Raw genomic sequence first — 25,929 nt, forward strand, 5'->3', positions numbered from 1 at the left:
AGAATCATTCCTTTAAAAAAATGCTACCTGTAACATTACCAAATATATGTGTGTGTGTATATATATAAATATCAAAGAGCAATCAGCTGTAACTAATAAAAAAGGAAATATAAAAATACAAAAATACAAAAATAATTATTTATACCCATATAAACAATATCCAAACAGCAAATAAATACATTCAATATCCACCTAGTGAGCTACTACACTTAGCTCCGACTATGAAATAAATGTAGTATCAGATGCTCAGATTCACAATACTGTATTTTTTCACCGATTTCTTCATTTGCTTAATTTTCTTCCTTAACACTTGATGATCTTGTTTTAAAATATACCGAAAATATCTACAACCTAAAAAATAAGCAAATTAATACTCAATAAAATACTTAAGTGAATAAATTAATGAATAAATTAATACTTAAAATTTTAAAGAATATGTCTTCATCTCAAAACTTCTGCTTCAACTTTGGCATACTGATTATGAAATAGACTTATTTATATTGTCTATAACACAATAGCATAGGCCTTAGCATTTTCTAAGAGCTGTCACCAATAAAATGTATTATTTCCTACATGTTTCTGATCCATCATAATTAAAGCATATACTTTAGCTTGTATCCTACTCCTCTCCTAATATGTTGATATGTCTTATACATACATAAGTATATATACAGTATATACCTTATGCTATATTATATACTATAAAATGTATACATATACATTCATATATGAGCCTCTCTAAAGGCAAATTAGCTTCCATCTCAATGTTAGCTTGTAACTCAGTCACAATGACATCTATCACAATGTTCTTGGTTCTAGGGTTTTACTAGTAATTTATGGGGTTTTGTTTATTTTTTAGTCTTACTATGTTGCCCAGATTAGCTTTGAATATTGCTAAAGCAATATTCCACCTCAGCCTCCTGAATAGCAAGGAGTTACATACTAATTCGTATTTCTAAACATATCACTTTAGTTATAACAAAGAATTTGATCATATCCACATTTCAGCTTACACTTACATAGAAAGCTGGAAAGAATGTCACTCCTACCTTAACAAAAAAGAAAAGCTAAGCAGGGTGCCAGTGCCTCATCCCTATAATCCTAGCTACTCAAGAGGCTGAGATCTGAGGATCATGGTTCAAAGGCAGTTCGTGGGACTCTTATCTCTAATGAGCCACCAACAAACTGTAAGTGGAGCTGTGGCTCAAAAATTCAGGAACAGTGATAGACCCTGAGATCAAACCCCAGGACTGGCACAAAAAAAAATCTAAATAAACTATAAAATTTTAATAATTTTTTAACTCAGTATACTGAGAGCTAAAAGCAGCAAGGTATCTCTGCTAGGAGAAAGGGACCTTGTTTGTTTTTCACATGAAACAGAAACAGCTACTACATCCCCTGCTAAGAGCAAAGCAAAAGTAGACCACCACAACTAGAATTTGCATTTTATGGTATAAATAATTATAGTCAAAGCAAGAAGAAACCCAATTCAACTCCCAAAAAGGCTATTCACTCCACACTAACACCTGGACAGAAGAGGTGTGCCTATTTTCAAGCAGGAGATGTCTTTCTTATATTCCTAGAACAGTTTATAATTGATGCAGATGGTACTGTGATGAGATGGTTACTTGGTATTTAAAACAATCCCATTAGCAAATATGGAAGAAACAGTTTACAATGCTCACTTCACATAGAAAGCTGCCAAAGGTCAACTGCTTGACCTAAGTATGTGACAAGTGAGTGTCAGTAATGGGAAAATTAGTGCAAATACAGATACCCCTAAATATGTGCACTACCCTAGAAAGCATAGAAAATGACAATTCAAACCATAGTTCTGTCCCTAGCCATTTTCCATAACATTCTTATTTGTTAATCCCTCTCTTGCATAAAACCAACATTTTATTAATCTTAGTAACTATCTGAAATATATGCTGAATACTAATTCCAAAATAAAATAAGCCATCAGTATATTAAAGAATCTCTTTAGGACACCTTAAATTTCCTAGCAACATGTGTCTTAATTGTATCTTCATTTCTGAACATATTTTGTGGCAATTCTATTCCAGTACTGTTTCATATTCAGTGGCAGTGAAAAGTTGTGTTGGCTAAACACTTCTGGACCTTATGGCTAAAAGCAAGTGAAAAGTTTTACCAAAGAAAAATCAATTTTCCTTTCTTCTTTTTAGGGGACTTTTTGATATGCTAACAGGAAGTATTTTTTCTCTTCAGGAGAGAAAATGTTCCCTCCTTATAGAAACAAATAATTACAACATGCAGCTATTAAAGAATAGTGAGGTCATTAAAGAACACTTTTGTTGTTGTTGTTGTTGGTCATAGGGCTTTAACTCAGGGCCTGGGCTCTATCCCTGAGCTCTTTTCTTCAAGGCTAGCACTCTGCCACTTTGACATCTCTTCTGGTTTTTGAGTGGTTAATAGGAGGTAAGAGTCTCACGAGGACTTTCCTGCCCTGGCTGGCTTTGAACATTGATCCTCAGATTTCAGCCTCCTGAGTGGCTAGAATTATGGGTGTGATTACTGGCACCTAGCTAAAGAACAATTTTGTCCTTTTAATATACTAAACATCTCAGTAACCTTTCTACAGAGCAGGCCAAAAACCCATTTATTATTATTATTATTATTATTATTATTATTATTATTATTATTATTATTATTACTATTATTATTATTTAGAGTAAGCACTGTGCATCTTAATGACCCCAAACAACACTCAGTCAGAGCATGAAAACCAATCATAAGCAACAACTAGAAATCATTCCACTCACCAATTATTTCTCAAGCACATAGAAGCTTTAGGCACTATATTTGATAACCTCTAAATAAATCAATTATACTGTGGAATTTCAACATTTGCCAAAAGCCATGTTAATTTTTTTTTTTTCCCAGTCCTGGAGCTTGCTCATGGCCTGGGCACTGTCCTTGAGCTTCTTTTTGCTCAAGGCTAGCACTCTACCACTAGAGCCACAGTGCCACTTCTGGCTTTTTCTGTTATATGGTACTGAGGAATTAAACCCAGGGCTTCAGGCATGGTAGGCAAGCACTCTACCACTAAGCTACATTCCCAGCCCTAATTTTTCTTTAAATGTAAATGTACCTTTTCCTAACAATATCCCAGCCACAAAAGCTTTCTCACAAGCCAAATCTGTGTCTTCTTTCCAATCACATTTTGCCCAAAAGTAGCTGAAGTGAAAGGTTGGCCACCAGGTTTTCCTGGAGTTCCATTGTTCTTGAACCCATGTAGGATGATTTCTGGGAAAGAGAAATATCAAAAAGGGAAGGTCAATGATGCAATGATGGGGACAAATCTGTAGAGTCAAAATTAGAGAATCTGTGAAGAGTCTGTAGAAAGATGACAAAGAAGATGTTTACACACGAACTTCTGAGTACACACATGGCTTGGCACATGACTGGCAGTAGCATGAAGGCAAATCCTTTTGTGTTCTCTTTAATCTCCAGATCCTATTTCAATTCATTAACAGTGTAAAATTCTGGATTCAAAGCTCAGATCATTCATTTACCAACTGTGTAATCCTAAGTAAATTGCTTAATATTTCTGAATCTAAGTTTCCTTGAGGATAAAAATGGTACTGATTCAGTAGCACCACATGCTTCACATAAAGCTCCTTACAGTGTCTGATACACAGTAAATGATTTTTTAAAAAGTTAGCAGTCACAATTACTTAATTACATATTATATAATTACTTTAGAAAGGCCTAGTGGCTCATGTCTGTAATTCCAGCTACTCAGGAGGCTGATATCTAAGGATCATGGTTCAAAACCAGCCCAGACAAGAAAGTCAGTGAAACTCTTATCTTCAACAAACTTCCAAAAAGTAATAAGTAGAACTAGTGGCTCAAGTAGCAGAGTGTTAGCCTTGAACAAAAAGGCTCAGAGACAATGCTCAGGCCCTGAGTTCAAGCCCAAGGACCAGCAAGCCTCTGTCTCCCCCTCCCCCACGCCGCTCCACCCCAGGAAGAGTTACTTTAGAACCTTCCATAAAGTTATATACACTACTGAGAATTGCAATACAAATTCAGATACCATTTTCATACAAATGCTTGAGTACATGATTATGATAGCTGCACTGAGGCAAGCTAAATGTTGATCAATACCTTGAGTAAATGCTTATTTAGCACCTCTGTGGTAAAACTTCTAGAGACTAGAAAAATGCACAGTATATTTCCTGGATATCAAGAACCCTATGGTCAAATACAAGAAAGATTACGTGTAAAGAACAATGATAAATTTTATTATATAAAATTTAAGCTCAAGAAGTGGGCTAGAGTTCAATCAAACTAGCTAAGTTACTACTTTTAATACAAAGAAAGAAGTAAATATAAACTCTATTTACTAGAAAATTAGTTTTCTTCCTCTCCACTAAAGGTCTTTTTTTTTCTTTAAAGAAAAGGAAAAAGAGAATCTATAGTGTAGTCGGTGGTGAAACAGTATGTTAGAATTAGAAAGTGGTTAACAATAAATGTACCAACATATCACAATACTATGTTTCCCTCCTCCCAAATTCACATGTGAAACCTACAGGCCATTATGTTGATACAAGGAGGTAAGGAAATGGGAAACTCTAGAATGTGAGCTTAGTCATGAACTAGATTAGTTCTGTCAGGAAAAGCCCCAGAGCATTCATTGCCTTGCTCCCTTCCACACATCAAGAAGGCACTCGATATGAACCAGGAAGATGGCCCTCATCAGGCACCAAATATGCTAGCACCTTCACCTTGGACTTTGTACTTCTCAGCCCCTAGAATTTTTAAGAATAAGTTTGTTCTCCACTTGCATGTTTTCTTATAAACTCTCAAATAGAGTAAGACATACAAATAGAGTAAGACATGTTTATAAAAACATTTTATAATCAGCATGTACTATTTCCAGCATCTAGTCAGTTCTGAAGTTTGACACAACCAATTAAAATGGACAAAATATATAACTAAAACTTAACATTGTGATATTCTTTCTTCTCATATAAAAAATAAAAACCACCTCCTTGGGGTTGGGAAGGTGGCTCAGTGGTAGTGTTTGCCTCATATGCATGAGGCCCTGGGTTCAACTCCTCGGCACCACATCAACAGAAAAAGCTGGAAGTGGTGCTGTGGCTCAAGTGGTAGAGCGCTAGCCTTGAGCTGAAGAGCTGAGGAACAAGAATTTTGTTTTAAAGCAAAAAAAAAATTAAAAATTGAAAGATATTGCAGGATGCTAGCAACTTACACCTATAATCCTAGATACATGGAAGGCTGAGAAATCTGAGGGAGGCTTGTGGATGGAGGCTAGCCAAGACAGAAAAGTTCACTAGACCCCTTCCAAACCCATTGTTGGAAGCAGTAGTACATGCCTGTCATTCTAAGCTACTTGGGAAGATCATGGAGCCATGCCAGCTTGTGCAGAAAGATTCCCAAGACTCCATCTAAGTGGAGAGAAGCTAGATGAGAAGGCACCCGCCTGTCACCCAACAATGACAGAAAGCCTGGAACAAGCAGATTCCTGTCCAGGTGGACACCTGGGTAAGACCCAAGACCTTTTCTCAAAAATAACCAGTGAAAAGCAGAGCTAGGGGCATGGTTCAATGATAGCAAGTGTGTAGCTCTGAATTCAAACCCTAGTACCATAAATTAAACAAGAAAAAAAACCAAGTGAAAGACATTAGCTAAAACATCCATTAGTATTATTTACAATGTTCTGGTAATAAATGTTATTTCTTACTTACTGTATTAATATTTGTTTCAGATATTTTGCCAAATATTTCCAAGCAGTTATGTTCTTTGTGCATCCAGCAAAATCCAAAAGCCCAAATAACACTTCCAAACCCAGTTTACGGTGTTCTTCTTTTTCTGCAATATTGGTAAGCCCAAGTTTACACACATTACTGAATTAGTGCACAAAGCTAAAAAAGACATAAAGTTGATCAAGTATTACTGAATCACAAGCTTCTGTCTGATTAAATGTTTAAAACAATTTACCACGCTCATTCTTCTGTGATGAATCAGAAGAATTTATGCTAATGAGAACAAGACTGTAAGTCTGATCCAAATACACTCTTCTACTTATATACTAAGAACCTGCCCTATTTAGGCATTTTTGTCATATTCTCTTAAGGAGAGGGATTTGCATAGTTTTGGTACTAATTACCTTAGCAAGTTGACTTCCTTCTAGTAAGTATGTACTTTTCTATACCTAGCTGAAGCTCTACAGGAATTAAAATGAAGTGAATTATATAAATGGAAGCCATTTCTCTTTTGCTATCCATTGCCCAATGTTCTATCAGAGCAGACAAACTTTTTCTGTAAAGGGGGAGTCAGAAAACGCTTAGTGGGGCATGTAGCCTCTGCACAATTCTGCCACTGAAGGGCAAAACCTAAAGGAATGGGATCCTGTTGAGCTTAATTACAAAACAGGGGATGGGGGGAGTGGCCCTTCCATCACTGCTTACTAATTTCCTAGTATATAGAATATCTACATGAAGATATATTAAAAAATTATTTACCTGATTTTCTAAGTAATACATGGAATTCTAACATCAGCTGATGAGATGGAACAATCTCATATAAAATCTAGAAGAAACAACAACTGGTAATTTACACACAATAGTGACATTTCTCACACTTCGGCTCAGTTTCAAATAAAATTTAAGGGTGTGTGTACATAAGTGTATTATTTAGCATGCAACTCAGATTGGCCTTAACTCAGTCTTCCTGCTTCTGTCTTCTAAGTGCAGTGAAAAATAAAGTCAGGGATACTGGGGAAGATAAATGAAGACTTTTCATTTTCATCTTATACATATTTCTGCTTAACATACTTAAAAACTTAAAATATTTTATTTTTGCCCACCATAAAATCTTAATTATCTGAGATAGGCAAATGATTCTTATTCTAAGAATAAAATATTTTATTTATTCTTTTTTTTTTTGGGGGGTCCGGTCGTGGGGCCTGAACTCTGGGCCTGGGCACTGTCCCTTAGCTCTTCAGCTCAAGGCTAGCACTCTACCACTTGAACCACAGCGCCACTTCCGGCTTTTTTCTTTTTTCTTATGTGGGGCTGAGGAATAGAACCCAGGGCCTCGAGCATGCAAGGCAAGCGCTCTACCACAGAGCCACCTTCCCAGCCTATTTTATTTATTCTAAGAATAAAACCCATCAAAATTAGAAATGTCTGCTCTTCAAAAGACACTATTAAGAAAAAAGGGGTTGGAGTATAGTTTATTAGCACACATGCTTAGCATACTCAAGGCTTGAGTTCAATCATCCCCAACACCTGTAACATAAAAAAGAAACCAAAAAAAGAGAAGCAATCCTCTGTGGGGAAAAATTCCCAATCCATGGAATTTTATCCAGAGTATACAAATTCTTTTAAATGGGGAAGATAATACTGCTAAAAAAAAAAATTAAAGATAAAATATCTGGATACTACAAGAAAGAAAAGAGAAGTGGAGGACACAAGAATGGCCAAGACATATTAAAAAATAGTCAACATTAGCCCTTAGATAAATGCAAATAAAAGCTATGATTAGATCTATCCTAATGCTGACACTGTTGGCACAGATGGGGAAATTGAAGTTTCACACATAGATGGTAGGAGTGTCAATAGTACAGTCATTTCAGAAATAGCTGAGTAGTTTCCTAAGAAGTTAAATATGTTTTCCTTATCCAGCAATTCCACTCTTAGTTTCCTAGTGAAAAATAAAACTACATGTGAACACTAAGACTTACACATGTATCGTCTTAGTAGCATTATACACAATAGTGAAAAAGTAAAAATAAGTGCTGGAGAGATACATCAGTGTTACAGGTTTTGTCTAGCATGCACAAAGCCCTGGGTTTGCTCCATAGAAGTCCATCAAGAAATGGATATATAGTTGTGCTGGTAGCTTTAGTATGGCCTTGTTTGTGATCATTTGGGTAAATGCCCAGAAATGGGATTGCTGGGTCATAGGGGAGCTCTATGTGTAGTCTTTTGGAGAACCTCCATACTTCTTTCCAGAGTGGTTGAATAAGTTTATATTCCCACCAATAGTGCAGTAGGGTTCCCTTTTGGCCACATCCCCTCCAGCATCTGTTGTTATTAGATTTCTTGATTATAGCTGTTCTAACTGGGGTAGAACCAACCCAGATGCCCCTCAGTAGATGAGTGGATCAAGAAAATGTGGGATATATATATATATATATATATATATATATAATATATATATATATATATATATAATGGAATTTTATACTTCCATCAGAAAGAATGACACTGCCCCAATTTGTTAGGAAATGGAAACACTTAGAAAAAAATCATACTAAGTGAAGTAAGCCAGACCCAAATAAAGATCCCATGGGTTCTCTCATTTGCAATAATTAGTATATACCTAGGATAATTTTATCAGATAAGTAGAAAATCTCAAAAGCTATGTTCATATGACCATAGAAGATGATGCTAAGCAAAACAAGCCCCAAGATATGGACACAAGAGATTTTTCTTTGTTGTTGTTTTTAATGTACTATGTGATTGTTTTGTTTCCTTTGTATGTTCTTCCTACTATGGTATATCCCCCTGTTGTCACTGTACTTGATTTTGGTACCTTGCATCTTGTATATGTATTTGTCTAATTTGGGGTGGGGAAGGAAGAGGAAGGGGAATAACAAAACATTGAAAGAAGGACACAGGATGACCTACTGCAACAATGATACCCACAAGACACTATATTGGAAATGAACTTTACAATTTTGGTGGGGGAGGGGGAGTAAAGGAGGGGGGGTGGGAAGAGATAGTGGGAGAACAAGAAAGGAGGGAATAACAATCCCTTGCTCAACAAGAAATGTACTCGTTACCTCACTCATGTAACTGTAACTGCTTCTGTACAGCAGCTTTACAATAAAATAAAATGTTTTTAAAAACCAACCAAACAATGTATACATAAAAATTCAGCTATAATAAGTTACAAATATACATACAACAGCATGGGAGAAATTAGAAAACATTATTCTGAACAAGACAAACCATATCATAAAAAGCAAAAACTGTTCAAATACTGGAATAAAAATTCTATACCTAATGGTATACTGAAAATGAACTATACAACTTGCAGGTGGGAGAGGGAAAAATTGGGAGAGTGAGTGAGGGAAGGGGTGACAATGTCCAGAAGGAAATGTACTCTTTACCTGACTTATTTTAACTGTACCCTCTGTACATCATCTTTACAATAACAATTTTTTAAAAAATTCTATACCTTAAGCACACTTAGAAGTTTTGCTTTTGGTGCCTTCTCTCGCTTTAGAAAGTTATATAAGTAGATGTGAGCATTGGGATTTGATGGGAACTTTGCATCATAGGCATAATTGGTGAGAACCTTTCTGGCTCCATCATGATCACCATAGAATTCCAGCATCTAAAAAAAGTAAAGTCATGATGTCTTAGCTGATTCTTTCAGATGTCTCTAAAAAGGTAAGATACAACTTTACCACTGGAAAGCAACAATAACTACAACAAAGCATCAAAAAATGAACAAATAGTAACTGTTTAAGGAATAACAGTTATTATTCTTTGTTTTCACTGTCACTGTTACAACTTGTAGACAGACAGACAAGATCACTTAAGATAGAGGTCTAGGCCAGGCACCTGTGGCTCATGCCTGTAATCCTAGCTACTCAGGAGGCTAAGATCTGAGGATCACAGTTTAAAGCCAGCCCAGGCAGGAAAGTCATGAGACTCTAATCTCCAATAAACCACTCAGAAAACTGGAATTGGAGCAGTGGCTCTGAGCGCTAGCCTTGAGCTGAAGAGCTGAGGAACAGCGTTTAGGCCCAGAGTTCAAGCCCTATGACTGACCAAAAAAAAAAAAAAAAAAGAGGTCTGTGGACTCCCATTTAAAATTGGTATTTTGTTGCTAAAACTTTAAAAACCATTCCTACCAGAAACAAGTCCTCAGGCTGAATTTGGAGGATCATAGTTCGAAGCCAGCCCAGGCAAGAAAGACTCTTATCTCCAATTAACCACCAGAAAACCAGAAGTGGTGCTGTGGTTCAAAGTATTAGAGCACTATGAATAAGATGTACTTCAGTGTCCTACCACAAAAAAAAATGTGCCTGGCAATTACATGTGCTATAAATTCTTCTCCCATCCTTACACAGGAATTCAGAGTAGGATATAGTTTTGGAGACTATCTTCATAAAGTACTCATAAATTCTTAAAAGAGCAAATATATTCCTACAGAACAGTGCCAGGCTTTCTGTCTCCTTTTACAATGACATGATAGAATACCTTATAAACTTTCTGAAAGCTACTAATCATCTTCTCATACATTGTGATCCATATAACCAATATGCAGATTTTTCCATTTCCCTATTACACCCCACCCAATCTTCCAACTTTTCTCTTAAGCTCAATAAATCACATGCTATTTCTATTGTAGGTACTTGATGTGAAAGGTTACCCAGTGATAAAAATAAACAAAAATAACTTTGATAGCACATTAATAAAGACCAAAAAGAGAAACATCCTGTTTTTCTTTTTAAAAAAACTATCTTCTTCCTTAGTTTCCATTTGAACATGGGGCAAGCTATCTTTGCATAGGCTTAATACAAAATAAAACTAACAATTTTCTGAAAAGTCGACTTACCTCTACATAACTCTTCACAAAAGGATCCCAAACTCCTGGAATTTTAATCAATGCACCAATATGTGTAGATGTCTTCCAGCTCTGGTTAAGTATATTTCGGGATTTTGTGCTGTAAGCATAATCATTCTTATCTGTCCAAAGATAAATGATTTTCATTTTTTTTTTTATTTTTTGTGCTGGGCATGGGGCTTGAACTCGGGGTCTGAGTGCTGTCCCTGAGCTCTTCAGCTCAAGGCTAGCACTCTACCACTTAAGCCACAGCGCCACTTCCGGCCTTTTCTGCTTATGTGGTGCTACCAAAAAGCTGTAAGTGGGAGCTGTGGCTCATGTGGGAGAGCTTAGAGCAAAGGGAGCTTAGGAGCAACACCCAGGCCCTGAATTCAAGCCCCAGGGCCTGCACAAAAAGAAAAACAGAAAACAAAAATTTGACAAAAGGTATCTATGAAACACTCACAGCTAACATTGAACTTAATCATGAAAGATTATATAGTTTCCCCCTAAAGGAACAAGACAAGGATGTTTTCTCTGACCACATCTATTCATTATGCTGAAGGTTTTACTCAGGGCGAAATAACAGAAAAGATGACCAAATTAAAAAGAAAGTAAATTTTATCTCTTTTTGTAGATAATATGATCATGTACTTAGACACTCTGAAAACTTATTAGAACTAAAAAATGAGACTGTCAAGAATGGAGGGTACCAGATAAATACACAAAAGTCAAATGTATGCAATACACTTGCAAGAGACAATAAGAAAATAACACTGTGAAAAGAAAGCCATGTACAAAAGCAACAAAAACAATACTTAGATATTATCTTTAATACTTAAGAATCATCTGTATATCTATAATCAATTATCTATATTTACCTGTAACTCTAATCAAAACCTCAGATGATCTTCACATGAAAACCCAAGATCCTGAAAATAGTATATCTATATCCAGATAGAGAGAGAGAGAGAGAGAGAGAGAGAGACAGATAGACAGACAGACAGACACATATAATTGTTATGAACAAGGGGCTGGTAGCTCACGCCTTATAATACTAGCTACTCAAGAGGCTGAGATCTAAGGACTGCAGTTCAAAGCCAGCCCACACAGAAAAGTCCATGAGAATTTTATATCCAATTAAACACCACAAAAAAATCCAGAAGTAGAGCTGTGGCTAAAGTGGTAGAGCACTAGCCTTAACTCAAGGACAGTGGCTACACCCTGAGTTCAAGCTCCATGACCAAAAAAACAAAAAACTGTTACAATATTTCTGACTAGATTTTATAAAGAACTCTTACAATTCAATCATTAAAAGACAAATAATTTGCTGGTGTGGTGGTATATGATTATAACATTACCTACTTGGGAGGCAGAGATCAAGAGGATCTGTTTGAGGCCAGCTTGAACAAAAATTTAGCAAGACCACTCCATCTCAACTAGAAAGCTGGGTGTGCTAGTATGAGCCTCTGATCCCAACGATAAGAGTGGAACAGGTAGGATTGCAGTCCAAGGCCAACCAGGATAAAAGCATAAGACCCTATAATAATAATTAATAACAGTAACTAAAGCAACACAAATGGGTGGGGATGTGGTTCAAGGGATAGAGTACTTGCCTAGCAAACTTGGAAGCCCTGAGTTCAAATCTCAGTATGCCAGGAAAAAAAAAGGTATTCAATTAAAATTCAAACAGAAGATCCAAACATAAATTTTTCCAAAGAAGACACATAAATGGCCCACAGGGACATGAAAAAATGTTCCACAAAATGGTAAGACTGCTAGCCTTGAGCTCAGGGATAATATCAAAGCCCCAGAGGCAAGCCCTAAAACCACCACCACCAACAAGAATAATTAACAGATTAACATGAGGAAGTAAACCTGAAAATACCAGAGCAGTTAGCCCCCTCCTGCCATCTAACTTTAGATATTGTTATAAGAATAGGAGACAGAAAAGGACTATCTAACTTTTCACAAATGGGAAAAGTTAGCTGCTGGTGGCTCATGCCTGTAAGCCTAGCTACTCAGGAGGCTGAGATCTGAGAATCAGGGTTCAAAGACAGCCCAGGCAGGAAAGGTCCTTAAGACTGTTGTCTCCGATTAATCACCAGAAAACCAGAGGTAGAACTGTGGCTCAAAGAGGCAGAGTGCTAGTCTTGAGCAAAAAGAGCTCTCATGGACAGCAACTAGGTCTTGAATTCAAGCCCCATGACCAATAAAAAACAAAAAACAAAAACAAACAAAGAGGTTAATTTCAAAAAGCATTATTTATAATACTACAAACGACATATTCTAAATAGCCATCAATGGTACAGAAATAAATTTGTGTGAATGTCATACAATGAAATGTCTTACAACTACAAAAATGAATAAAACATAGCTAATTTAACAATGTATGTCTTAAAAATCAATGGTAAACAAAATGTGTAAGGTCCAAAAGAATGCACAAAGTATGAATCCAAATATAAAAAACTTGGCTTGGGCTGGGAAGGTAGCTCAGTGGTAGAGCGCTTGCCTTGCGTGCATGAGGCTCTGGGTTCGATTCCTCAGCACCACATAAGCAGAAAAAAAAAGCCGGAAGTGGCGCTGTGGCTCAAGTGGTAGAGCACTAGCCTTGAGCTGAAGAGCTGAGGGACAGTGCCCAGGCCCAGAGTTCAGGCCCCACAACCGGACCAAAAAAAAAAAAAACAACTTGGCTTGTAAAAGGGAGGAGACAAACATAGTGGAGGGGGTTAACTTGTTCAAAGCGCACTGTTTGCATGCATGGAAATACTGCAATGAAACATCCTATTATAAATAAACTAAAAACTGATATAAGCCCAAATTAAAACATTAAAAAATATATTACAGAAAAAAGTATAAAAACTCAGATATAATCAGGCACTGGAAGCTCACACATGTAATCTTAGCTACTCAGGAGGCTGAGATCTGAGGATTGCAGTTCAGAGCCAGCCTGGGCAGGAAAGTCCGTGAGACTCTTATCTCCAATTAACCACCAGAAAACTGGGTTCAATTCCTCAGTACCACATAAATGGAAAAAGCCAGAAGTGGTGCTGTGGCTCAAGTGGTAAAGTGCTAGCCTTGAGTAAATGAAGCTCATAGATAGTGCCCAGGGCCTGAGTTCAAGCCCCAGGACTGGCAAAAACTAAAAACAACAACAATAAAAAATTCAGATACATACTAACATTATTTATCTGGAACACATGGATTTTCAATCTATTTTAACTAGTTTTGTTGCTATCTTTTATAAAGGAAAGAAACTGTTTTCATATATTATTGAAAAAATTTCAGATACAGACAAAACAAAACTACAGTTATGTATACAAAAAGGAGGAGTATAAAGAAAAGCAAGGAAGGGATTATCATAAAAGTCCATAGGTTACTATGGACTTATTACTTATTAACAAGGCTTATGAAAGCTAGACATCTACTCTCCCATAGAACCTGGGTGTCAGGGACCCTGCCTTCTGGCATTGGCCAGAACAGAAAATTCTTAGTAGCTATTTTAAGGGGAACAGATCATATGGGGAATACAACCTTGAGCTGTTAGAAATTATCTTAGGAGCTACAGGATTCGCTGCACTTTTCCTTTCTTTGTATAGTTTTCCTCCAAGTTCTTTGGGATAAACCTTTTCTTCTTTACATCTTCATCCAATTTTGTCCTCATACTTACTCGTAGGTAAGGACTACTTCTGTATTATTCATATTTAACAAGTAGTATTTCTGAGGACCAATTTATTTCCCTTCTTCTTTAAGTCTTCCCTTTCTTTGCTTCCCAATACACTAGAGAATTGCTTTATTTATGTTAATCTTGTGAGTATCTTGCTGGCTCCATATCTGGAATGTCCTTTGCCCTTTAAGACTCACTGGCCTTTGCCTAACAACTCCTGGTAATACCTTAGGCAGTCAGTGGCAGGTTTAGCCTTTAACTCTTGCCTTTTATTCTGGACATTTTCAGGTGTATTTTATGCTGTCTTCTCATTAAGCAATCTTTTGATATTACTTCTGTACCTTCTATTTTCTTTGCCATAATTTCTAATAAAATTTCCCGTTTTAAAAAATGGATTATGAGCCGGGCACTGGTATCTCACGCCTGTAATCCTAGCTACTCAGGAGGCTGAGATCTGAGGATCACGGTTCAAAGCCAGCCCGGGCAGGAGAGACCGTGAGACTCCTATCTCCAATAAACCACCAGAAAACTGGAAGTGGCACTGTGGCTCAAGTGGTAGAGCGCTCGCCTTGAGCTGAAGAGCTGAGGGACAGCGCCCAGGCCCAGAGTTCAAGTCCCACAACTGACCAAAAAAAAAAAAAAAAAATGGCTTATGAAGCACCAGGTGTGGTTTGTGGCTGCACTCCCCACATTCGGGAGGCTGAGGTGAGGGGATCATGAGTTTGGGGCCAGTTTGAACAATGTATTGAGGCTTCATCTCAAAAAGCCAAAGTGACCCAAACAAAACAGATATATGGATATTAACTGACCAGGTGAAATTCTGAAAGAAATCATTTGGTGACTTACACATGTGGAAGCTGGCATTTAGACTACCACTCCCATGAATAAATACTTCTGTACTTTTCTGTAGTTTGTATTTTTTTCTATAGCAATGATAGATGCAAACTGGATCACATGTGTAGCTTTCTAAATGATCTTTACTGAGAAAAACTTAGGATTAGATCTATATAGCCAAACTCATGAGATCTTCACATGGGAGCATGTACCTGTTCGCTATAATATCTAATGTCACTAGGATTACTAGATGATTCTTTTTTTTTTTTTTTTTTTGGTCCGGTTGTGGGGCCTGAACTCTGGGCCTGAGCACTGTCCCTCAGCTCTTCAGCTCAAGGCCAGTGCTCTACCACTTGAGCCACAGCGCCACTTCCGGCTTTTTTCTTTTTGCTTATGTGGTGCTGAGGAATCGAACCCAGGGCCTCAGGCATGCAAGGCAAGCGCTCTACCACTGAGCCAACTTCCCAGCCCCTACTAGATGATTCTTAAGACTCCTTCTAAGAGAAATTTGTTTCTTTTTTTGTTGGTCATGTAGCTTGAACTCAGGACCTGGGCACTGTCCCTGAGCTCTTTTACTCAAGGCTAATGCTCTACCATTTTTAGCCACAGTACCACTTCCAGTTTTCTGGTGGTTAACTAGAGATCAGAGTCTCAAGGACTTTCCTTCCCAGGCTGGCTTTGAACTGAAATCCTCAGATCTCAGCCTCCTGAGTAGCTAGGATTACAGGTGTGAGCCACTGGCACCAGGTTAAAAGTTTATTTTTTACAAAAACAGTAATTATATACTTTAAAAAAAAGTTTATTCAGCTGGGAATGTGGCTTTGTGGTAGACTGCTTAGCATGCATGAAGCCTTGGGTTTGATTACTCAGTACCACATAAGTGGTGCTGTGGCTCAAGTGGTAGGGTGCTAGCCTTGAGCAAAAAGCAGCTCAGGAACAGTGCCCAAGCCCTGGGTTCAAGCCCTAGGACTGGCAAAAAAAAAAAAAAAAAAAAAAAAGTTTATTAATATTCACTCACCAAGCTTTGACAATTCCATCTTCTTTTTAGACCAAGTATAGTATTGCAAAAGCCCTTTGTAGGCCTGAACAAGGTTCATTATTATTTCCTGGGAAGCTGACTTTTCACCGTATCTCCATGTTTCTGCCTGACTTAGATTTCTGTTTGCATCTTCAAGCATTCCATGATGTAGAAGGTACAATGCATGTTGTAAGGAGATCTGCACCAATTTAAAAAAAGCCAGTTGTCACGTAAGTCACTAAATAAACATTAGTCAAAAAGCTCAGCAAATATATAACATATGCAAAGCTGAGTCTTGGTAGGATACAAAGGACATGATAGTGCCCCTATCATCACATGAAACTATTAATGTAAATGAGAGCTAAGTTATATAGACTCACAAACAGAAGATAATGTGATATAAGGGGTGGGAGGACAGGTTGGGAACAGCCTTAAGATCAAGTTTTCTGGTTCAACTAAGCTCAGGAAAACATCTTGAGTAGTGTTGAAGAGTAATGAAAAGAAAAGTATATCCCTGATACATTCAATCAAAATAAAAAAAGAAAGAACATTTCAAGAATTGAGGACACTAAAGAGAAATGCAATTACAATCATGGGAAATACAACTAAAGCATAGGCAGATCAAAAAGTTCAAGACCTTCCTCTCAAACTCTTGCAATGATTTCTCAACTGGTCCCTCCATTTTTGCCTCCCACAATCAATCTTCCATGTGGCTACCAAAGAAATTACCTCATTTGGCAAAACCCTGTACAGGAGTCTCCCACTACCTACAGGATCAAACTCAAGCTCCTTAGATACAGAACACAGGGCCAGGCTTATTTTCCCTGACTTCTACCTACGTGATATTTAAAGTAACAAAAGCATTGAATGCAAGGCTATCAAATTATTACCCCCTGATATACCAGGCTACCCTTTCCTCTAGTTTTCCTAGAGAAACAACAATGGTGTTCTTCATAGTAATAGTAACCAAAAATGTTTTACTGCTTGTCCTAGTTACTGGCCTCAGACTCTGGAGTGAGAAATGAGGTTCCTCCATTTACTTTTCACTCACTGCATGCCTGGTCCAACAGAGGATAAGTCAGTAAGGAAACACCTAGCACCTAAATACACATTCAGGAAAATTTTCCTAAAGTTACAGGTAACAGGTAAAAATAATTCTAAACTGAAAAACGTCTGTTTACAAAATTAAAAAAAGATGTGAAACAGTGTAACCACTATGGCAAAGAGTTTAATATATCCTAAAAGCCTTAAGCAGAATTTGGAGTGGAGAGTATATGAATGACTTACAATTCTTCTCCTAGGTATATACCAAAGAAACTGAACACTGAGATACAAATAGATACTTGTATACCAATGCCCACTGAAACATGTTTCAAAAGCCAAAAGATGAAAATAATTCAGCAGCAGATAATAGATACTGAACATGTAAATACACAGCTATACAAAGACATAGAGTTCTGATACATGCCAGATAAGAGTTCTGATATATGCCACAACATAAATAAAGCTTAAAAACATACTAAGTGAAAAAAACAGACATAAATGGATACATGGATATTATCACAATAAAAATTGGGTACAGATGGGAGAGGGAAACTGGGAGAGAGCAAGAGAAGGGGAGACATTGTCCAAAAAGAATTATACTCATTACCTGACTTATGCAACTGTAACCCCTCTTTACATCACCTTTATAGTATTTTTTTTTTAATTGAGGAACAGAGAAAGTAAAACAAAGCCAGAGAGTACTTCAGGCTTTGCAGGCTATGTGGTATCATCACAATTACTTAACTCCACCACTGTCATTCACTCAAAACCAGCTACTGACAAAATGGAGACCAATGAATGTGGCTATATTACAATAAAATGTTATAATCATGCAACATTAAAAACAATTTATACAACATAATTAAACAAATGTTCTTTTAGTTAAAAATATACCACAGAAAGTAAGATCTAATATTTGGGAATATCTCAATTATCTTGGGTAAGACTCTTTTTTTCTTTTTTCTTTTGGCCAGTCCTGGGGCTTGAACTCAGGGCCTGGGCACTGTCCCTTAACTTCTTTTGCTCAAGACTAGCACTTGACCATTTGAGCAACAGTGCCACTTCCAGCTTTTTCTGTTTATGTAGTACTAAGGAATCAAACCCAGGGCTTCATGCAAGCACTCTACCACTAAGCCAAATTCCCAGCCCAGTAAAACTATTCCTAAAAGACATATAAATTTGGACAGAAGGTTCCACACAAGCATGAGGAGAACCAAGGCATTTTCTTTCTGAAGGACTCATTTGAACAGCCAGACAAGACAAATACGTTTGCTCAGCTTCCTTTCTTCCAGTCAGTTTTTTGCCAGTATATTTTGGTAATGAAGTGTCTGTAGACTTTTCTGCATAGACCAACTTCAAACTGTGATATTCTGGATCTCAGCCTCCTAAACAATTAGAAAACTTACAAGCCAACAAATGAAGGTTCTCACAATACTGCTCACTTTTTTTTCATATAAAGAGAAAATTTCCTTATTAAAAGTAACAATTAGGAAATGCTCAATTATTATTTAGCTTATTATTTTGAAGTTCATTCTGCATACTTTCAAAAACTTCATTTTATTTATTTAATATACTTTATTGTTATTGCAGAGGTGATGTATAGAGGGGTTACAGTCAGGTAATGAGTAGAATTCTTTTTGAGCCATGTTTCCCCTTCCCTCACTCTCTCCCAGTTCTTCTCTCCAGACTCTACCTACAAAATATATTGTACATTTTCCACATAGTGTCTAGTGAGTACCCCTGTTGTTCAACTTTTGTTCCATCTTTTCTATGCCCCTCTCTTACCATCCCAAAGACAAATGTACTAAAACAAACGACAAAAGGCAAAGACAACAAAAACAGCAACAACAAAAATCTTGTTTCCTTTTCTTGGAGTTCATTTTGTAAAATATTATTTTATATGATCACATGCACATATTATCATATAAAATATTGAGACTTTGACAACACTGCTTTCAGTTTCTCTTATTTGTCTGGATATCTTATTCATTTTTCATTATTGTCTACCTTACCACTCACATTAAACAATTTTTTTAAAAAGCTAGGCACTGTGGCATACGCCAGAAAACCCAGCCCTAGGAAGGCTCAGGAGTTCAAGGATAGCCTGGGCTATATAGTGAGATCCTATCACAAAAAACAAAAAAATGAAATTCAAAACAAACCAAAAGTAAATGCTGTGCATTTAAGTTTGCCTACAGAGCTACATACTCACCTTTAGATAATTCAAGACACCAATGTTTTTCATCCGGTCAGCAAAGGTATTGAAAGTCTCCACATTGCTTTTGGGATGATAAAATAGAATTTCACTTCCAAGCTTCCAAATAATCTGTCAAAGCACAAATTACTACCAAAATATAAAGATTTTGCCTTATACAATTTCTGCCTATAATTTTTCTTTTCTGATTACAACATGTAAAAACAACCTAGAATTCCCTTTTCAGTATACTGAAAGATACTTTTCAATATACTGAAAGTATCTTATTCCACTTTACCCAGTAAAGTTAGTACTACATATTAGGTGATAGACTTTTCACTCATTTAAATTACTAGGAAAGTATAACAGTACTATTATTAATTTCATAGGCTAAATAAGTAAGCAGTTAAGATATTAATATATTACATGTTTCATATATTTAGCTGTACTTTAAATGAGAATTTTATATATTTAGTACATATTAAACATATTTAATAATATTTAATATACATTAAATATATAAATTTACTAGCATAGGAAGAATAAGTCAGAATAGGTTCTGTTGCAGTCAGCAGTTAACCTTGTATTCAGATTTTTGTTTCACTCCATTAGACATAATGTTTGCTATGTTAGTAAAAGCTATCTGAGATAGTTTAAGTGAAATTATCTATGGATAAATTGTCTTTTCTGAGCAAGTTTAACTGTACATGCTAGGCATTTTTTCACCCCTGCCCTCTGAAATAGACTTTCTGTTTGGACTTGTAGAGACAGTTAACAAGAACCAATGATTAAGTTGGCATACATTATGGAAAAAGATATGGAGTTGAGGAGTACTGTCCAAACACAGAGATAAGGGAGTAAGAAATATACATCACCACTGTAAAATAAGATAGAATTCATAGACTTTGCTGAAAAGGTGCTCACAGGAGGGTGGCCAAAGTGATAGCCAAAGACAGATCCTGCCCAGGAAAGGTAATAGATAAGGCAAAGCACCCAGGTAGGCACTCCTGCCCTATCCTAGTAAGAGAAAAGCCAATGAGGCTGGAGAAGAAAAGCCAGAAACACTCAGGAATCTGCTTTTCTTCCAGCAAACTCACACTATTTACCTCAGGTGCAGCCTGCCTTTTGTGGCTGTCTAAATCTTCCAAGATCTGCAAATAACTGTGCATGAACTCTGCAGCTCGCTGCCACTGGTGCTTCAGCAGAGCTTCTTGGATAAAACTTAAACAAGCACTTGTTGTCTGAGCAAAATCCTTCTTCTTTTTCCCTCCAGTCACTATGAAGATAAAAGAGCCTTTTACCAACCATGACTCCTATCGAGCTATTCAAAAAAGCTTACTTCTGCTAAGTACAAGTTTTAATACAGAGAACAGTAGGTATTACTTGACCTAGCCCATCGCCAGTATCAAAGCTAGTCTCATTTCAAACAATCTCTGCCATACTATATTATTTTTAGTGAATAAAAGATATCCAAGTTGGTACAGTGGTACAACCCTGTACACTGGAAGGCTGAGACAGAAGTATCACGAGTTTGAGACCAGATTGAGCTATAAAGTGAGAAGCTGTCTCAAAAAACAAGTAAGAGATAGGTATAAATTTATTTTGATTCAATCATCATTTTCTCTTCCCACTAAGATATTTGGGGAGAATCTTTCAAAGAGGTTCTCTAAAGAATAAGCCCCGAGGGGAGGGGAGGGGAGGGGAGGGGAGGGGGAAAAAAAAAAAAAAAAGAATAAGCCCCACGGGCTGGGAAGGTAGCTCAGCAGTAGAGTGCATGCCTTGCAAGAATAAGCCCCACTACTCAGGAGGCTAAGATCTGGGGATCATGGTTCAAAGCCAGCCTGGGTAAGAAAGTCGAACAGACTCTTCTCTCAAATAAACTACTCAGAAAATGCCGGAAGTGGCACTACGGCTCAAGCAGTAGAGTGCTAGCCTTGAGCTCAAAGAAGCTCAGAGATAGCACCCAGGCCCTGAGTTCAAGGCCCCAGAACTTGCAATAATAATGATGATGATGATGATGATGATGATGATGATGATGATGAATAAGACTCAATATTTTAGATATTTTAGATGGGTATAAAAAAATCCTCAAGGTCATCCTAGGCAAGCCTGGCCTTGGTGACCTAACACTGTTTTGAAAACTTCAGGCCAGCTTCCATTTTTTTAAGGACCAAATTCTCAGTAACTCAGTGGCTGACATATTAAATGCATGTAAAATTAAAACAGTTATAGACATCAGCATTTTATCTCTATAAAATATGGACAATGCCCACATTAAGGCAGGTATTAGGGCTTATTTACAGCTCTATTATGTGAGTGAGGGGCTCCACTGTTATCTTCTCTTCTTTCTACCACAACCACCAGGTCCTGGGCTCAGACTTCCAGCTAGGTATCCTTATGCTAGGCACCAATAGGTACCCTTCAAAGATACTATTAAACACCCTGAAGGTTTTCTACTTTCTACATACTGCATCCTAAAATTTGTCTTCTAGAGAATTGTGCCTATAGCCAAAACTTTATAACTGAAATCTACATATTGTCTACATGTACGAAGATAACAAGTGTTGAAAGTGAAAGATTCTAAAATCTTTGTTTGCAATTGATTTCCAATTCTTTGCTCATCAAAACTGCAGAAATACCTAATTTTTTTTTTTTTTGGGGGGGGGTAGGGGGAAGGGTCCAGTTGTGGGGCCTGAACTCTGGGCCTGGGCGCTGTCCCTTAGCTCTTCAGCTCAAGGCTAGCGCTCTACCTCTTGAGCCACAGCGCCACTTCCGACTTTTTTCTTTTTGCTTATGTGGTGCTGAAGATTTGAACCCAGGGCCTCAGGCATGCAAGGCAAGCGCTCTACCACTGAGCCACCTTCCCATCCCCTAATCATTTTAAAATAGATCATTATGTAACTTTTCCCACAAATTAGGAGTCAAAGACCTAAAACACTTCCATCTAATTCCTCATTCCTAAGGTAATGCACTTCAGAATTTACATCTCTTAAAACAGAATTTAAGAGCTTACATGGTAGTTTGTTAAGCATGCGCAAGTTCCTGAGCTCAAACCCCAGTACCTCCTCCAAAGAAAATCCAAAAATTATGCTAAATCTTTTCTCAATCTAGAAATATATTAACAGTCCAGCTAAGCCAGGCATAGTGCCAGATGTGTGTAATCCCAGACCCAGAAGGATGAGGCAGGAGGATCACAAGTTCAAGACCAGCCTGGGCTACCTGGTGAAACTTTGTCTTGTTATCATCTGCTGCTCAGGAAGCTAAGATCTGAGGACTGTGATTCAAAGCCAGCCCAGGCAGGAAAATCCATGAGACTCTTATCTCCAATTAACCACCAGAAAATCAAAAGTGGCACTGTGGCTCAAGCTTTGAGTTGAATAGCTCAGGGACAGTGCCCATGCCCAGAGTTCAAGCCCCATGACCGACCAAAAACAAAAAACGTAATATATAATAGTCATTACAAAAAAGTGATACAAGGTTTTCCACTCCTGGCTTAGGCTTGCTAGGCAAGTATTCTACCACTTGAACCAGATTTCTTGCTTTTCTGTCCTTAAGTTACTTTTCAGATAGGGTCTTGTGATTTATTTTGCACCGGCCAGCTTCAGACTGAGATCTTCCTACCTATACCTCCCACATAGCTGGGATTAAAGGTGGGTACTATCGTACTCAACTTACCTGTTGAGTAGGGTTTTGCTAACTTTTGCCTGGGCTGGCCTCAAACCATGATCCTCCTGATCTCTAGTCTCCCAAGTAGACAGTATTACTGTGCCCAGCTAAAATTTACATAAAATTTTCTTTGACTTTGATCATATGTGTAGACTTATTAGATATAACCATGGATCAACTTATAAGAAATTTTAGTATTTAAAACTTATAGGATGCTTCATTGGTGTGGTAAGCCATGCCTGTCATATCAACTACTTGGGAGACAGACATATAAGAACTGTGGTTTGAGGCCAATCAGGACAAAAAAAGTTAATCAGCTATTTAGATTTCACTATATGTCTTTCTAAAGTAATATAATTTGATTTTAAAATTCCATCAAATGCTAAAAACTGTACATGGCACTTTAAAACTGTATAAGAGAGTACACAATTTGGGGTAAAAATGAACTAGGAGATATATAAGCAAATAAGATACCAGAGATGAAACGTGCTCAGTAAACACTGCCAAAATATACATGGATCCACTATAGTGCTGACTGTGTTTTATTTCTTATATTAATTCAAAGCCAAAGGTTTCAGAAAAAAAAAAATCAACTTCTTACGATTTCATTTTTACTGACAACCTAAAAAGAAAGACTCACTGAACATTACTATTTTGGAAAAAAAAGCAGCATGGGTCATTCACTTTGTATCCATGTTGAATCTTACCATTTCCTTGCATTAAAATGGTTCTATTGTTTCACTTACCTACAGTTTCTAATTTGTTTTGAAGCCAAGGAAAATGCATTCCTGCACTAGAGACAACTGAAGTTTCCATCTCGTCATCATCTTCTGTTGCAGGCCTTGTCAATTCTTCACTGCAATCACTCATATCTGCTCCAAACTGAGATCATAGGTTCCTTTTTACCACATTTTAAACCATAGGCTTCTGAGTTGTCCAGAAAAAGTTACCCTTTCATCTAAGACATATCATGTGACCAGCAAAATCATTGTGCCTGACAGCTTTTTTAAAAAAGTTTTGTGGGGCTTGAACTCAGAGTCTGGGCGCTATCCCTGAGATTCTTTGTGCTCAAGGTTAGTGCTCTGCCTCTGGGCCACAGCTCCAATTCCCACTTTTCCTGAGTAGTTTATTAGAGATAAAGAGTCTCATGGACTTTCCTGCCCAGGCTGGCTTCAAACCACCACCCTCAGATCTGAGCCTCCTGAGTAGCTAGGATTATAGGGGTGAGCCAGACAGCCAGCCTTACAACATTTTTAAATTTAAAAAATGAATTTAAGGTCAGCAACAGCCAAAATCATTCATCCATTTTTAAAGGCAACTAACTAATACAAACACAAAGCTAAGTAAAAACCCTTAATTAAAAAGCAAAAGCCTCAGAAGAGGGGCCAGGCCTGTAATTCTAGCTATTAAGGAGACTGAAACCTGAGAAAGTTTTGAAAACAGGCAGGAAAGCCTGTGAGACTATTATTTCCAATTAGCCACCAAAAAGTTGGAAATGGAGCTCAAGTTGGTAGTAACCGCTTTGAGTGAAAAAACTAAGGGACAGTGCCCAAGACCTGAGTTCAAGACCCAGTACCAACACACACACACACACAAATACACACACACAGAGTGCCCAAGACCTGAGTTCAAGACCCAGTACCAACACACACACACACACACACACACACACACACACACACACACACACACACACACACACACACACACACACCATACCTCAAATATAGAGAAATAGCAAATTGTATAACAAGAATATTCAGAATAGTAGTAGCTGCTACTATTTATTAGACCCTTCCTAGAAAGCTGGTGTACTGATTAGCTAATTTAATCATCAGATCAATCCTGAGGTATTATTTTCATTGATGCTAATGTTGAAAAAAGGATGTCAAGTTTTCTAAGGTCACACACACACACACACACACACACACACACACAAAGGTGAAGACAAGAGTGGAGGGACAGCGAGAGCACCAACTACAGGCTTGACCAGAATAAAGCGGAATGACTGTCTGTGGGAAAGGAACCCGCCAAGCCCACCCTGAGTGTAAGCGCCGAATCCACCCTCCAAATGGCTCAGCGTCCCTCACCCCGGGACTCCCCTCTCCCCACCACAAATCGAGTGACACTTCAGATTCTCCTCGATTCCTTCCCCACGTTCCGCCTTGCTGCAGAGCTGCGAGCAGGACCCCAGTTCGGAGCCGTCTCCAAACTGCCTGCATGCGCTCCTCAGCTTTCTTAGTTTTAGCCTCAACTTCTGCCGGGCTAACACCTTTCCAGATCGAATGTAGTGGCTAAGCCAGTGCGTCTGAGGAGTCGTAAGCCTCACACGCAAAACCTTTCCTTCCTGAATCCCCAGGCCCAGCCGGTCTGCTTTGTCTCCCGCGGTTGCCAGGGTAACCACGCTTCGCCACCACGCTTGGCCGTTGGGGGAACCCCGAGGTTTTAGCACCGTGGGAGAAAGTATCTACGGGCAAACACGGTGGACCGTACACACCTCTTCTGGCTCCTCTGTAATCTCAGCGATCAGGAACGGACGCGCGGCACTTACCTTCCTGACACCCGGGGTAGCTCCAAGCCCCGACGGCGTCTCCCGCCTCCGGAACAGCGTGTACGAACTCCCGCCGGAAGTAGGGTCCGCGAGCTCTGGCTTCGCCGGAAGTGGAGTGCGCTATTTAGCGTTCGCTGTGGGCATGCGCACAGCCTGCCGTGGGCGTTCTAGCGGCGCGCAGACGTAGCCCCGCCAATAGCGCCGCGTGAACAGTCGAACCCGGAAGTGATCGTGATGTGGTGGCTTCTACCTCCTTTCCGTTGGTTTCTGCCTTGGACTTCCACCCTTCTCAGAACACTTCCATTGCAAATAGAGTGTGCGCCCAGGGGATGATGGCCCAG

The 25,929-nt window shown here is 38.1% G+C and overlaps 1 protein-coding gene across 3 annotated transcripts; it reads right to left on the minus strand.

Annotated features, from left to right (window-relative positions):
* On the minus strand, nt 1–25,666 carry LOC138805480 (TATA box-binding protein-associated factor RNA polymerase I subunit A-like). 3 transcript variants are annotated; one of them, XM_069990276.1, is made up of 11 exons: nt 25,589–25,666; nt 23,784–23,919; nt 20,478–20,647; nt 19,390–19,503; nt 16,134–16,332; nt 10,627–10,757; nt 9,238–9,396; nt 6,513–6,579; nt 5,736–5,859; nt 3,152–3,267; nt 1–351 (listed from the first exon to the last, which is right to left on the minus strand). In XM_069990276.1, exons 2-11 carry the CDS (start codon nt 23,905–23,907, stop codon nt 239–241), a joined length of 1,317 nt encoding a protein of 438 aa, XP_069846377.1. In that variant the 5' UTR covers nt 23,908–23,919; nt 25,589–25,666; the 3' UTR covers nt 1–238. The 3 variants fall into 3 exon arrangements, with proteins under 3 accessions (XP_069846377.1, XP_069846376.1, XP_069846378.1); XM_069990275.1 differs by having other exon boundaries at nt 3,113–3,267; XM_069990277.1 differs by lacking the exon at nt 23,784–23,919 and having other exon boundaries at nt 3,113–3,267; nt 25,589–25,646.
* Between the last annotated feature and the right edge of the window lie 263 nt (nt 25,667–25,929).

Source organism: Dipodomys merriami, unplaced genomic scaffold, assembly GCF_024711535.1.
Source record: "Dipodomys merriami isolate MVZ:Mamm:240054 unplaced genomic scaffold, mDipMer1.0.p SCAF_395, whole genome shotgun sequence".
NCBI lineage: Eukaryota > Metazoa > Chordata > Mammalia > Rodentia > Heteromyidae > Dipodomys > Dipodomys merriami.